The 15,660-nt window shown below is 35.8% G+C and overlaps 2 protein-coding genes across 8 annotated transcripts in view; one reads left to right on the top strand and one right to left on the bottom strand.

The window, feature by feature from the left end:
- LOC129271155 (uncharacterized) overlaps positions 1–9,366 on the top strand; it is a 68,267-nt gene extending 58,901 nt beyond the window's left edge. For 2 of the 3 annotated variants that reach the window (XR_010295029.1, XR_010295030.1), the window contains exons 3-6: positions 1,337–1,502; positions 2,011–2,246; positions 5,708–6,983; positions 7,285–9,366. Coding sequence is in view for 1 of the 3 variants with exons in the window: in XM_064106308.1 (XP_063962378.1) it covers positions 1,337–1,502; positions 2,011–2,246; positions 5,708–5,782 (477 nt within the window). In the remaining 2 variants the exon portion in view is untranslated. Of the gene's footprint in view, positions 1–1,336; positions 1,503–2,010; positions 2,247–5,707 lie in introns of all 3 variants that reach the window. The other variant, XM_064106308.1, reaches the window with a different exon arrangement.
- A 263-nt stretch (positions 9,367–9,629) lies between these two features.
- The window catches only part of LOC129272107 (KICSTOR complex protein SZT2-like), a 79,583-nt gene continuing 73,552 nt past the window's right edge, over positions 9,630–15,660 (bottom strand). For all 5 annotated transcript variants that reach the window (XM_064106303.1, XM_064106306.1, XM_064106305.1 and 2 more), the window contains 4 exons: positions 15,213–15,646; positions 14,778–15,020; positions 14,026–14,286; positions 9,630–13,191 (listed from right to left, as the gene is read on the bottom strand). In XM_064106303.1, coding sequence (XP_063962373.1) covers positions 13,045–13,191; positions 14,026–14,286; positions 14,778–15,020; positions 15,213–15,646 — 1,085 coding nt within the window. In that variant the 3' untranslated portion in view covers positions 9,630–13,044. The remainder of the gene's footprint in view (positions 13,192–14,025; positions 14,287–14,777; positions 15,021–15,212; positions 15,647–15,660) is intronic.

Genomic DNA, 15,660 nt, shown 5'->3' with positions numbered 1-15,660 from the left:
TCCCTTTCACAATTGCCAATCTAAGAGACTATATCTTCAAAAACTTTGTGTCAAATATTGGGTTGATCTAGGTTGAGTTACTCTTTCAATTGCATAGATACCTAAATGTAGATGAAGTGCATGAACTGTGTGCACAAATGATGATTTTTTTTTACCCTGTAGGGCAAATCCTGAAAGTACGCATTGAAAAAGTGAATACTCGTATACATGTAGTTGTGTACATGAAGGTATGGTCACAATTTGGCTGATTTAAGATTTTACAAGGTGACGGTGAATACGTATGCAAGAGGCATGTGACTCCTTTCCCTTTTGCCCCCAAATTCAGATTGTAAGTGTTCTTGTCATTTCTCTCTTGATTTGGAGAGTAAACCCCCCTTTTTCATATCAAAATTTTGTTGGGGATGCAATTTTGTGCTTGAGAGTAAGAATCTTTCATTCTACTCTGATATTAATTTACAATGTACATTCCCAGCACTGGGTCTAAGGTATCAGAAAGGAATTATGGTGCCACTGGTTATAGGCCATAGGGCAGTTGGGACAGATGACTTTATCATGAATCAGTTCTTACCAAGCTATTTAAAGCCAACTCTGACAGGTGAACAGATCGAGGTCCTCTCAGACCTGAGATTGCATCACAAGTAGGAACGGAAATCAAGACAGAATTTGTAATTCATTACAGACCCTGCAAACTACAAAACGCCTACCCAGCCTCATCCTGCTCCCGTATCCGACCACATTTACCCCTTCCTCTTGCATGCCTGGCTGCTATTTTGAGCTCCGGTGAAATTTAACCATAAAGGCCTAGTTTTTCTCTGGAATTGATGCAGTTTTCTTAGAATATTTCATTCTCAGTACTTGAAAATATGTATTCTTAAAAGAGGGGAAAAGATATTGCTAGGAATGGTCAGCAGTGGATCCAGGGGAGGGGGGCAAAGGGGCATGTGCCCCCCTCCCGAGACCTCTTTTTCTTTGAGTTTTTTTTTTTTTTTTTTTTTGGGTGGAGGCTTGTCAGAATCTTAATAATGGAAAGTACCTTCAATGGTGGTGACCTATAAACTCTTAATTATTTGCTCAGAAATCTTCCCCCCCCCTTGGAAAATTCTGGACCCACCCTTAGAAAGAATGGATTTGAAATGGAATATTTGAATAATAATTCTTATATCTACACAGATCAAGCTGTAAAATCGCAAAACCTATCGCAAAATTGGAAGATGTTTTTTCATGTGTGACAGTTGCGTAGAACAATTGATACATGTATATTTGAATACAAAGTTTTTTTACGCATTTCCAAATCACACGATCATATGATAATTACTTATCTTTAAACTTCTTACAGGGTGATTCATCTGGGGTTTCACCGACCAACAGCGTAGGTGACGTCCCTGATGTGATCATGGTGGATGGTAACAAAGCAACGTCTCCAACCGATGGGAAACCAAGGAAGGCTAGCATTGTTCAGCAAGGAATCAAGCTATCAAAGACACTAGAGAAGAAGAAGATCGGTGAGCTTCCATTCTCTATATATACAACAATGAATAAATTTATCTGTTTTTTTTTCCATTATCCATCTTAGAAAGCCAACTTACCTGTAGATAATTCCTACATATATATGTCACAGATTTGCTTCTCAATCCCCCTGACATATGCGTCTCTTTTTGTTTGACCAATGAGATCGATGCTATTTTTACGTCAAAGTTGATTAATAAGTATAGAAGAAAAATCTGACTATAAAGATTTCTTCAAAATTAATACATGTATATGTCACAGTATAGAAGAAAATTCTAACTATAAAGATTTCTGACTATAAAGATTTCTTCAAAATGTTTTAGTTGAAAAATTATGCTATTTTGACTTAGGAGGAACCTACTTTTTGTGCAATAGATGGCAAGTAATTTTACATCAGTTGCTTATGTAATCCTTCTAGGAAAAGCTATGTGTATCAACATATTAGAAGTTTGCATCAACCTGCAAAGAATGTTTCACAAAGTAACTGATGACTTCTTCTTGCAGAAAAACTCGAGAAGAAACCAAGACGCTCCTTGATGGAGCTGGAGATTGCAGCCCAGCGTGAGAAGGAGGAAGCATTCCGTCGAGAACAGCAAACAAGGAAGATGAGCACCTCCAAATCGGTCTGCGAAGAGGCCCCGCCCAAGTCTCCTCCAGCCTCGTCATCGGCAGCCTCCTCAGTCCAGACTTCGCCCAGGAAGACGTCGGTGTCTGGGGTGACAGCCAAGCAGGTTTATAAGGTGAGTTCTTCTATTACCCTTGGGTCGCTACAGTTGAATTGGTGATGAACAAACACTTGTGTCTGTTTCATAAAGAGTTACACTTATGATTACTTTGCCATTATGGGAACATGGGTTAGCAGCCAATTATAATCAAGCTTTTCACTTTACATTAACAGCAAACTTACCATATGGGGGTAGTACATTGCAAGTCTTTATGAAATCAACCCTTTGGCGTAGTTTAAAGGATTTTTTTTGGGGGGGGGTAGAGGGGGGGGGGGTTAGAAAAGTCACTCACTGACTAGTAAAAATTGCTCTTGTATCAACTTGGTCAATAAAATTGTATGTGTTTATTCTTGATAAAAAACTTTAATTTTGGATTTATTTCAACTTGTCAAATGAAGAAATGCCTTCGATGTCCTTTGTGATTACTTTAGAATCATTAATTAATCTTGTAGATTTCATAGCTACTGATCTTGTATGAGCTAATCTTGAGCTACTTTTTTAAGAATATCTGAATGTTTTCTCAAATAAATTTTTGCACTAATTAGGAATTGCATCTCGCCAAACAACATTTAGCAACACAATCCTTCCAAAAATACTCATGCAGCAAAATTGAAATCATCAAATGCATTTCATTTTACATTATTTCATGATGCAATTTAAAAATAATTGTGGGGTTATTGCATCACATTCTTCTGACTAAACCCATTGGAATGCTATTCTTATTCAGTATAATGTATATTTTCCAATGATATGACCGATATGACCAACTGATAGATAATATGTACGTTCTCTTATCCCGCAGTAAAGCAAATGGATTACGGATTTTTACAATGATCAGCTATAGTTGCAAGCAAGGACCCAGGCACGTACATTAATCGTGCTCTTGTGTAATCCACAGAGATATAACACAACTAGAATGCCCACTTGTACTGATAGATGAGGTCAGCATTTAAGGCAGCCATTTTGGATAACTTCATGAGAACAATGAACACAAAATGGTGCCCTCCCCCTCTAAAAGATCAAATCTGCAAATTTTATCTGTGCTTTGTGCCATTTATATTCATCTTCTGAATGTACCATCGATAGGCATGGAGATGCAAATTTCATTTATATTTAGTAATATCCAAAATGGCTGCCATTTTGGCTTCAAACAAGGAAGAAGTGAGCATTCTAGTAATTGTAGGTCTGTGGGCGACAGTCTCATTGTGCCATTCATGTACATATAGCTTTTTATGTGACAATCAATATTAACTTTATCATGCACTTCATCCAACTTACATTAAACATATTTTTTGGACATATTTTTTTTCCCTTTGACAATAATCAAGCAATGTTATAATTAAAAAAACATCAAAGAAGCATACATACAAGTTGTGTGTCGAGCATTTTCCAGAGAAAAAAGAAATGAAAAGATCTTTTGTTATAGAACTATTTTTATGAACAGAAAATACATTGTACCCGTGCATTGCAAAATATGGAGTCTTTGCATGTTTTTGAAAACTGAAGTAAAACTGATGTGGATTTAATTAATCAGAATTCCAAGTAAAGATTGAATGAATGAAACCAAGATAAATATTCCAGTTAAGGAATATGTATTATGAGCCTCTTTAGATTTATTTCTTATATTAAGTTAACATATTTCATATTCAGTCACCAAAAGTCTGAACATTATAAAGTGTATGTTTATCATTTTTAACTTTGCTTTCTGTTCAGTTTGCATGCAACGTATATGTCGCCAGTCAAGGATGAGTCTTTTTCCATCCTAAATATATTTTTTTTAATTTTTACCTTTGTTTGTGAAATTTGTGATACATGATGTGTGATACACATTATGGTCCCATTTGGCATGCATGCTTTTTTCAGTAATGTGATTTTCATTTGTTTTGTAAAGTTGCGGGTTGTTCAGTCATCTAGTTTGTGACATAAAATAATGATGGATTAACAACTAAACACATTTACTATACAGATGAAGAAATATATTTGTTTTCTATTGCAGCTTAATCGTGAAATTTCAAGTGTTCAGCAATAATCAAAATAAAAAACTTGAATGTTTATCAATTCAGTAATCTGAATAACTTTTTTTTACATTGAAATAATGAATAAAATCTTGAATGATTTTGCTCAAAAGTTGAATCTAGAGGCTAATTAATCCTACCATTTCATTTTATGATCAAATTTGATTCTGTGCAAGAAATTTCGACAGGGAAAATTATATTTTTATATTAACAAATTTGAAACGCATCAAGAGAATCTAAATCATTTGGTTTTGATTTTTAAATTTGATTTGCTATCTTTTCAACTTACTTCATTTATTTTTGCAACATATTACAATAGCTGACTATAAGTATGATTGTGTAGAAAATATAACAATGATTATTTTACACCTACATGTACTCTCCAGGTAAAAAGATCTTGATTTATATTATTAAACTAAAATTAAGATAATTTGGAGGGAAAATGAATTGTTAATTCAAATGTAGGTCCACAATGTATGACTAATTGTAACAATAAATATTTTAATATTGTGCCTTGTGATGAATTGTTCTATTTGTGATGCATGCTGTAATCCTGATTGTTTTTGTTTATTTCTTCATACTTGTAAGTGTGCAACCATGTCAGTCATAACATAACAATAATCATCATTTGTATTTTTGTTCCAGATTATGGGTATGGTATTGGGTGATCTGTGTTATCATCACAAGGCTACATACAGTACTTGTGGGTCCAGTTTCATAAGAATTGTCATCAATGACAAGTTTTAATACCATGACAGTTACCATAGTAACAGTGCTTCTTATCCAATGAGAAACAAGGGTGTATCATCCAATTGTCATTGATTGACAATATGTCATTAATCTCAGTCTCTATAAAATGGTGCTCTCGTGAATTGATTGGAAAGTGATCTTGATATATCAGAATTTATCGCACAAGGCATTTTGGGGTTAGGAGTTTATGATATATCAGGTACCTAAGTTCCATGTAGAATTTGCAACCTTTTTGTTTATGAAATGGGCCTGGATTCATAACGCCAGATAAATCTATCAGTTATTTTAGGGTAATTCCATAAAATATTTTTAAGTCCGACCCCCTATATGTGGGACTTTCATTGAATTTTCTGTCTCTGATTTCTGGTTCTCTTGACAGTCTGTAATGTTCCAAACCGCCCATGATTTGGTCAGTTTATGAAGTGAAGTAAGACTTTAGAAAAATGGGGGTCGGATGTACAAAAAGGTTAATCATTTTATGGAATTGTTCTTTATGATGTTGAGCATTCTGAGTTTGGAACTACAGCAAGGTAGAATTATTTGAAAGATCAAATCAATTTACAAAGTAAACACAAGTTCGAATAATATATATCAATTTTGAAATCTTGGGATTATTGAATCATTGAAAACTTGAAAAATTGGGATTAAGTCAGCATGAAAGATATATTATTTAATTTGCATATTTCTTTTTTTTTCTTTGTATCCATGCAGGATCTGAACTATGCTCCCCAAACAAACAAAAAGAAGCTTGCCCTTGCCGGCCATTGGGAACACAAATGGAAGTGAGTTATTCTTCGCCCCATTCTGTCACTGCAACATTTATGCCTTACGGGGGCGCTATTCGTGCTGCATCACTCAGAATGTGTGAGGCATGGATTATCCCTTGAAAAAAAGACATTATTATTATGGGGTTTTGAGGGTAGATGTCTGCATTGGCATGATGGAGGAGTCGGCTGTAGGAAGGTGCTCCCTTAAACGCTTCTTGCTGGTGCTGTATATGTTAATTACGCATGGAGCCCAACTGACAGGAAAATGAATGCGTGGGACTGGTGAAGGTGCTCCCTGCTGGCTGTTAATATTGAATTATATATATATATATAAAATATATCAAGAGAGGCCTGCGGGAGATAACGGCTGACATCGTAGGTGGGAGATTCCTCATCTTCATTTGTTGCTTTAAAAAAATTAACATTACTGCCTGTTTAATCATTAATCACACATCATACTCAAAGCTCATGGATGAATGTGGTCGCAGCTGCTCTGTGAATTTCCACCCGCATTCATCCTCCGCAGCAGTCTATCTATGTGTCCGTCACCAACCCACCACACGTCTAGGATCCGAGGTGTCTTGCTGCATGTTTATTAAACTCATATCTTCCAACATCTCAGTCTAGCTGATCGACACTCAGGACCAAATTTTCACTCTCTGCTGGAGCAAACGTATCGCTTGCTTCATCTGTTATTGTAATCATGTTGTATGTTCATCTGCATTTTTTGTATAATGCTTCAGTCATATCAACGAAAGAAAGGCCAAAACGACCAATGGTATGTCATTGGTAATAATGTAATAGATTTGATTGTTCTGGAGTTGCTTTTGCCGATGTGACTGGAGCACAGTGGTCTGTAGTATTGATAGGATGTGTACTCAGTATATGTCTGCAGATGTACAGTTTGATCAAAAACATTTTTGTCTAACACCTGCTTATTTCAGTGTAAATATTTCTATTTTGAGATGCAGCAGGATTGCAAATGAATCATAATTGAGTGAAATTATTATGAACGAAGGCTAAAGATAGCCAAAATGATTCTTCAGATTTTCTGTTTAATCGTAGCATGATCAGAATTTATCAACATTTCAAATTGATTTTGGTTAGTCCTCCATCATGAAACCACCAGAAATATACAAATGCAGTGGTTTGAATTTTGAAGGGAGTGTCGATTAAAATCTACATACACATAGAGCTGAATGGGTAGATATTTCCCAAAAGTAAACATCTTTCCCTGGCAAGATATAGTCTTTTTCTTCAAGGTATTAACCAATTTTTAACACTCCCTACCCGGGCGATGATCTCCATAGTGGTGAATGGGTGATTTCAAGTTCAGTGTTGACCTTTTGGTGTTGGTGTTAGGTCAATCTTTACACGATTATAACACCAAACATAAAATGAAGATGGTCCCGAAGAGTCACTCACTAGTTGTTGAGATGTCAATAATGTGATCTGGATCAGTTTTACAAACTCTGAATAAGTTTTGGAGCTTGGGGAAGCAATCCAAATATCAACACCAAGGCCAATAAAGGCTTCATGTTACATGTACATCATATATGGTACTTCCATACTTTCAAGACCGAACACATACCCTCAAAAGATCCATGTTGTACCATGAAGCCTCTACTTTATTCATATGTAGTTTGCTTGGTTTTGAGCACATATGGGCACCAGATTGGAATGTTCCACAGGGAGTGGAATGTGTGTACATGATGGTATGCTAACCTGATGAATGACCAAGGTTTAATACAGCTTTGGAAATAATTATAAGATCACTTTTCTACTAAACTCCCATGCAACATGGTCTAATAGTTATTGCTGAAGCTGTACATGTATATACATACTCCAAACATTTATGTACCCTTTTTGACTTCAGGATTTGGTCACCACATAGGCCCATATTCTGAACTCTGGTTTAATCTTGACCTTGGTCTTAAGTAATGGCCAACCAAAAGTGTCAATTTGTTAACAGTATATTCCCCTCCTAATTAACTGATAATTCAACATATGAAGTTGATTTTATGTTAATATAAACATGTAATGTAGGTGGCTTGGATACGTGTATAGTGGGATTTTCTAGAACAAAGTTCAGGCTGCTTTATATTTGGCAATTGAATGCAATGAAACATGGTTTTTTTTAACAAGGTCTAGTATACCTGGGGAGTGTTTCACAAATCATCTTGTCAATGATTTTCACTCACTTATTTGCTCTCAGCCAATCAGATGCTAGGATTTCAGTAGCTTATATAGTCAGTGGAAATCACCATGTTTTATGAAGTGCTCCCCAGATTGGTGTCAAATCTAACATGTAATGTATGTTTGTAAATAAATGTATTGTAATGCTACAACTGTATATTTTCCAAAGAAATATATGTATAATATTTTGTAGATATGCCAATCTTTGTAATCTAGTCGCCATGTACTTGTACAAAAAAAGTTCATCATACGTGAGATATGATATAGCAGTGGAAAAGGTTTACTGAATTGATTATTGCAATGTGTTATCAAATATTGAAAAAATATTTGCAAGGTATTTAATTTGAGAATTTATTTCAATTATTTTGTCATGAAAAGATTATATATCATGTGCATGGGCTTTTGTAATATGTTTGAAAGTAAATTGTTTTCATGTTTGATGTATAAAAAGTGGTTTGCTAATTTTATTTCTAAATTCTATAGAAAAAGATGTGGTTTGCTAATTTTCTCTGTTCAATGGAAAAAGAGTGATATACAGTGGTAGTTGTGTTCTGATTTGTTGTATTATTGCAAATGTGTGCATTCGTACAGTTGTTATACGATAAATGTGAAGTACATATACGTTTCAGCCATTACTAAATTCTTTTTGTCGAATGCCAAGAAAACCTTGTATATTTCTGTATACTGTTATACTTGTAGAAACAAAGCATTGCATGGCAGCACAAATATATGTAAAAAAGATATTAGTACATCGTAAGAACATCACTGGAAAATGTATTAAAATAGAAAAATATCATACTTTGAACATGAGCTTACACGTTATGCCATCCCATCTTTTTTGTCATTGTGACATTGTAATACTTTATGTAAATGCATGTTTTCAATTTCTAGTTTTTAATTTAGACTCATTTTTGTTTTATCTATTTTTTAAATTTGAATGAGTTACATGAACTTCAAAATAAAAAGTCAAGTACAACTTGCCAGTAAATGCTTTTGATTTAATTTCTTCCTTTTATCTCTGTGTAATTTTTTGGTTTCGATACGATGTAAGATCATTTTCTCAAAATCATGGAGATTGGATATATTGTACAATTAGCATTATGAAAACAAATTATTCTTGTAATGGGAAAGCCATCTACATGTAGTCATATTTTTGTAGTCCAATAAATTGCAAATTGTTGATTCAATTTCAACAACTCACTTGTAATTAGCATCAACTGTATAGAAAACCATTGTGTATCTGTATTCCATCGTAGTTGCGAGAATATTATGTTTGATGTGATGAAGTTTTTTGTTTTCTTTACAGTTGTTTCTCTTTTTTGTTGGTTGCATTAAATTTATATACTGCTTGTTATTGTATGGAATGTGATATCACATGAAAAATATATATTGTCACAAAAGTGAAAATATTTACTTGTATCCCTGTCCTTATTTACATGTTTTCTTTCCTGCTGTTCTACATGAAATAACAGAGAATTCCTCATTTTTTTAATTCATAATGTAGTAGTACTAATTGGATATGGATTACGACTAAAAGCTGGCGAGTTGCTCTTTTATGTTCTTTATGATCAATACATCGCTATAAATTTTTATTTCCTTTTTCATAAGACTCATGATTTTTTTTTAGCATCTTGACAAATAGACCCCCAAACAAAAATACTGTTGGCATATAGAATATAGTTCATTTTATTCTCATAATTTCAGACAAACATGTTGCAAATTTCATTTCCATCTTAAATAATCATAATACAAATGTTCAAATTACACTACTTTCCTTTTTAAAAGGCTAACTGACAACATTTTCTCTCTGGTTTCTGATGGCTCTATCAGCTGGTATTCCTTGATATTTTTTACCCAAAATCATTAGAGTCTCTGATAAACAGGCTAACATGTGTTCACCACAGACCACGAAGCAAGATTTCAGCACCAAGTGCCCTCTGCAGTGAAAAAGCATGCATTAAATAGCAACCTTTACCTTTTGGTTATGAGAGATACATGGTCAACAGACATCAAGAAATAATAACAATGATAATGTCATATTTTACCCAGGGTAGCCACTTCAGTTCGGAAAACTAGTCTCCCAGCGGGCCCTGCTTATTAAACATGATTATGCTATTATTATTACCCTGGCTTTAGCACGGCTACCTTGATTTAAATAAAGACATGATAATTCTACTACCACAGATACAGTCAAATCTGTGTTGGAGGCCACCTGTATATAGTATAGTACCGATTTCCATGGAGGCGTATAAGAACCTGCCTTTACAGGCCACATTTTGTGCTTCTGTTGGGTGGTTACTGAAGACGAGTTTCACTGCAAATAGTTTATACATCTCACACTTGCAGGGTCGGGCTCAATTACATTCTTCAATTACAAATACGTAATTGAAGAAAAGTTCAATTGAAATTACGTTTCAATTAAATTACATTTTTTTTCAATTACAATTACCAATTACTTTTGTCAATTACAATTACTCTAAAAAATGTAATTAATTACGTAATTGATCAATTTACTTTGTAATTGAGCCCAACCCTGGACACTTGTTTCATTTCAGAATTGATGAAACGTTACGGAACTCGTCTCATTATACAGATTCTATTGTTTCGGTATGACAAAACCAAAGGCAGTGTATCTGCCATTATGTGCTTCAATCATGGATCCTACTATTAGGATCCATGCTTCAATATAGCAGCAGTGCTGAATATGAAATCAACCCTCATTGTTCAATTATTTTTAATATAAGCAATATCAGTTCTTATAATTGATCTGAAATGACCCTGTAATCTGTACATGTAAGTATATACACTGTACAACTAACTCCTGTCACCACACATCCAAGTTTGACCATGATCAGTGATATTTCATGAAATAGTAGACAAATAACAATTGTTTATATTTGTATACCGAGTGCAATGGATCATTTCATCCTTCACCGAATGAAGTATTCTGTCCATCGGGCAAGTGAATAAACATTCACTTTATGTCTTATGCGACGCCTAAAAACCGATTATTGTCATTTGACATTTATCAATTTGGATGCAAAATTTTATGCAGCTGAGGGAGTGCTGTCTGTTGATTGTTGCAAACAGTAATACATGCTGTAAACATGATTACGCGTAGCATTGTATGGATCCACGAATGGATCAAAAATTGCACGAATCATGACTTTTTTATAAAATGGGCTGAATGATCGATATCAACCAATCAAATGACAAGAATCTATTGAGGTGTCATATAAATAGTTAGGACATCTAATTTTAACTGCATAGCGAGACAAAAATCATTTGTAAGGCAATCACTAACTTTGTCTCAGATTCAAAATCACCATTCCAGCTAGGGTTATAATTATTTTGAAGACAAAAACATGCAGGAATTGCATGAACTGAGAAGACATTCATACAGTATAAGAGATCAATGTAAGAATTTTCAACATATTACCTTATCATTACAGATTCTGGTCGATTGCACCAGCTCACACACCTGCCGAGTCTGCTTGGCACTCTAATAATACATAACTTTGATTTGTCTCAAACACTAAGGCCTGTATTCTGAAGTTTGGTTTAACCTTGGCCCATAGTCTAACTCTCTCTTCTTTCAAATTTTGGGAAGCCAAAAATTTCAAGTTGCATTTACATTATGAATAATATTTGTACTGGGCTCTTTCCACAAGTTCTAATGATGAAAAGAATTGATTTGAGTGAAGAACTGAACTTATGCTTTTGCCTTTTGGAGATACCTTTTACAATTGCCTATTCATTATTAAACCATAACTTTAAACCAGAGTTTAAATCAAACCAAAGTTCAGAATACAGGTCTAGGGCACTTAGAGCTGTTAGATCTTCTTCCAACAAAATTTAAAATTTCCTTTCACTTCTTGCTAAAAAAAGTATTTTCTATGGATATTCCTTTAAAAAATATTTAAAAAACAATATTAAATTCACACTCAGCCACTTGTAATGCAGATCTTTAATTCTGAGCTTTTGTTTCGATATGACTTTTCCCTTATTTCTTGATGACTCTACTGTCTAATCCTATGGGATAAACTTTTCTTTCCTAATTTTGAGCAAATTCATCCATATTTTCCAGTTACCTGGGTTAGGACTGTTGATTAATCTTACAAAACCAAGCCATGTAAACCAAACCTTTGGTTGCTACATGTATGAATCTGTTTAAATATGGAAGACGTGAAATATAAGTACAAGTATGGCAGAGCAATTGCAAGAGTATATATACATTATACTTTTTTACAAATTATCTGGCAGTTTCAATACACAAAATTTCACAATTTTCAATTAAATTACTTATCTTCAGACTTACATATATTGCAAAAAATATAGCACATTTATATTTATACAGAAACTTCAAATACTTTGTATACAACTAATTTTGGATAAGGTATATACCAAATATTAATTTATTTAACTCTTGTTTTGCCTAAAGAGAAGTTGGAGCAAAAAGGCAAGAAGTTCTATATTAGGCAAGGTATAGTTCACCTAAATACATGTATACATTTTAGTACATGTACATACATGCTGCCATCAGGTGAGTACCAAGAACTATTCTTTGCTCCTCAGAATGCTGTTGCCTAGAGATGAAAGTCAATGCCACTGATGATATTCTCAATGTAGATTTGAAGACGGTACCTTATGTACCGTCTTAAAGGTCTAACCTCAGGTTTTCTTTTGTCTTTATAAGACTTGATAAAATGATTGCACTGATGCACAGAAGAGCCCAGGTACCTACATGTACATGTGGGATCACTATGTTACCATGTCTAACGTTATGTATACCTCAGACAATCTTTGATCCCTAGAAGAATATACTTCAGAGTTCTACTGTCTAGGATAATGCCATTTCTATAGCCTTTACCTCGGATAATCTTTGTTACTTAGAAGACCACTGTCCAAAGAAGAAAGCCAATGGCATTGATTGTGTCATCGAGGTACATCCAAGGTTCGATCTCCAAGGTCCTACCTCAGAAGACTAGTCCATAGGTGAAAGCAAATGGCATTGATGATATTCCCAATGTCCAAGATACCCATGTTTCCTCTCCAAGGTCCTGTACCCCTGACAATCTTTGATCTTCAGAAGACTGTGGTCCATAGATGAAAGCCAATTGCATTGATGATATTCTCAATGTACTTCTGAGTCTCAATATCCAGGATGATCGTCATGTTGCCGTCCCCGTCTGGTACCATGGTAGGACGTTCTTTACTGATCATCTCCAACTCCTATTAGGGAGTAAAACCAGGAATATCAGTGAAACCTTTGGTACAGATCAACAATAAGCACCAATATGATGGCATTTGTTAAAGAGAGATTCATAAAATGATGATCCACTATGATGGAAAAATAACACCTCATAATTATAGTCAAACCTGTCTACAATGACCACTCACAGGAGACAAGAAAGTTAGTATTTATAACCAAGTGGTCTTTACTAGCATATTCCTGTAAAACATGTTTCAATGGGGAATACTATCCAAAAGAAACCAATCATGTGGTCTCTGAAGCAGATTTAGCTATGACACATCTTATCAGGGGAGTGTTTCATCAACATTTTTGTCCGACAAGTTGTCAGATCCGACAACTTTCCTTGATTCTGATTGGCTGTGAGGCACTGTTACTATGGTAACTGTCTGATAAACAGGTCTGGTAGGATAAAATTTCTGACAAGTCCTTTCATGAAACGTTCCCCTGAATAACATGAAGGATTGAAAGTGAATTATAAAGCAAAGAGAGGAATACCATTGTGCATGTGTGACCTTGAAGTTAACAAATTAAGATGGTTTATCTAGGGAGTATCTTGTGAAGCAAATAGTCAATGAATTTAATTGTTACAAGCTGCTGAAATCCTTGCAACAGATTGACTGAGAGAAAATTTGTCTGTGAAAACCACCATTTATGAAATGCTCCCCTGATATCTGCAAATATATTGGTTTCAACTGGCATAAGTTAAAACAAATATTCAGAAAAACACAAACAAGAAAACAATAGAATTACAAATTAAGCTGAAAGAAATGTAAAATGGGTCATTTGTATGGATCACACAAGACGCTTCTTACCGCTGTGTTCTCATCGATGGTGAACAGAACCACCTGGTTGCAGGAGTCTGCTAGGAGAAGAACTAGATGCTTTGCATTGCCATCCTCGCTGGTGATATACCGGGTGATGATGGGGTAGCGACTGGCCCTCAAGGCACGGAACAGCTCTGTATACCAGCCCACACTGTTCCCTAGGAGGGGTTTGAGGGAGGGGTCCATGATGGTCAGAGGGGTGTGGTGGACACACCCTAGAAGCACCTTGAACTCTGGATAAGGCATAGTCTGGTGGAGAATGGGAAATGGGTGTTACAGGTAAGTTATTACTTAAAGAAATTTTATTCTACTTGTAGTTTAGAAGATCATTCATTGGGCTCTTATATTCCAATGCAATACTTGTATTTCATGCACTGTGTATTATCTGGGATGAAGAAAGCATAGTTATCAGTGCTATCATGTGTGAAATAAACCTCATTGCCAAAGCAAGTAAGAATGCAAATATAGAAAGAAGCATAAACATCAACTCCCAAAAATCCATCCTACTGTTTTAACGGTGTTTCCATAGAGTCATGCATCCTCTTTTCCCTTTGGTGACCCATGTGATATGATTACCCCGGTCATCGCAACCAGGCATGCCAGCACACAATGAATGCACTTTCTCTTCTCCCTGGGGAGCATTCCAACAAGAGTTCTAAGACTCAATTGCAGAGCATACAATAAAGGTACCCATTTAAGTTCACATGTAATTGTAATTCACATCAGTCTGTTCATCTAACCTGTGACTCCTCTTCCTCGGCGCTATCTCTCTTCTTCCCTTTCTTTGTTGATGCGGTTGCCATGGAATCCATGTCTTCCATGTCCCACATCAGTAGTTGATCCCATAGAGAGTCTCTTCTGCAGTTGATATCAGCACTGGTCAACATGGCTAGGATGCGCTCTCGCTCGGCAATGGCCTCTGTCTCTCCAAGCTTGCACCGCTGGAGGAACGCTGATTTAGGGAGGAAGGAATCGTCTGCTCGCTGGAAGGAGATAACAATGGAAATAATTCACAGCATGTGTAAGTCAAATAGTTGGTTTGAAAAACATTAAAAGATGAAGGCTGAATAAAGTGATGGTTTAGGCGTGACTGACATTTTAATGACAGCTCAATTTATAGCAAATGACGATTAGCAACTGAAATCACCAAAATTATTGAAAGATTTGATCCTTACCACAGGCTTAACTGTCTTCTGTGGGTAAATATCTTTGCGATTTGTCACAATGACATAGAACTCAAGCTGTAGCATATTCTTGTGGTAAACCGCCGTGCCCTCAGCTGATGACGACCCCGAGGCTCCAACGGCCGGTGAATTCGGCCTAGTCTGGCAGCGGTACTCTGCCTCATCCCAGGCCACAACTACGCTCACGTCATCCGGGAAGCGGTTGCTTTGGCGATCTTGAAGGAGAGGGTGGACGCTGCCGTGGATGCGGCATAGAGCATGATGAAGCTCCTCCCTGTCGCTGGGAAAGCCTGCAGCCTCGGGCGTGCCCGTGGAGGAGGTGGGAAGGACCATCACAAGTTTCCGCCAGTTAGGAGGTGGGTGGCTGACAAGGTACTCGTACAGCTGGGGAGCTGGGGTGTTCAGGCTAAGGAATTGGATTGTGTCTACAAAGAAAGAA

Source organism: Lytechinus pictus, chromosome 11 (assembly GCF_037042905.1).
Source record: "Lytechinus pictus isolate F3 Inbred chromosome 11, Lp3.0, whole genome shotgun sequence".
NCBI classification, from domain to species: Eukaryota; Metazoa; Echinodermata; class Echinoidea; order Temnopleuroida; family Toxopneustidae; genus Lytechinus; species Lytechinus pictus.
Note: the sequence above shows the minus strand (reverse complement) of the source record. Positions and strands in the feature narration are given on the sequence as shown.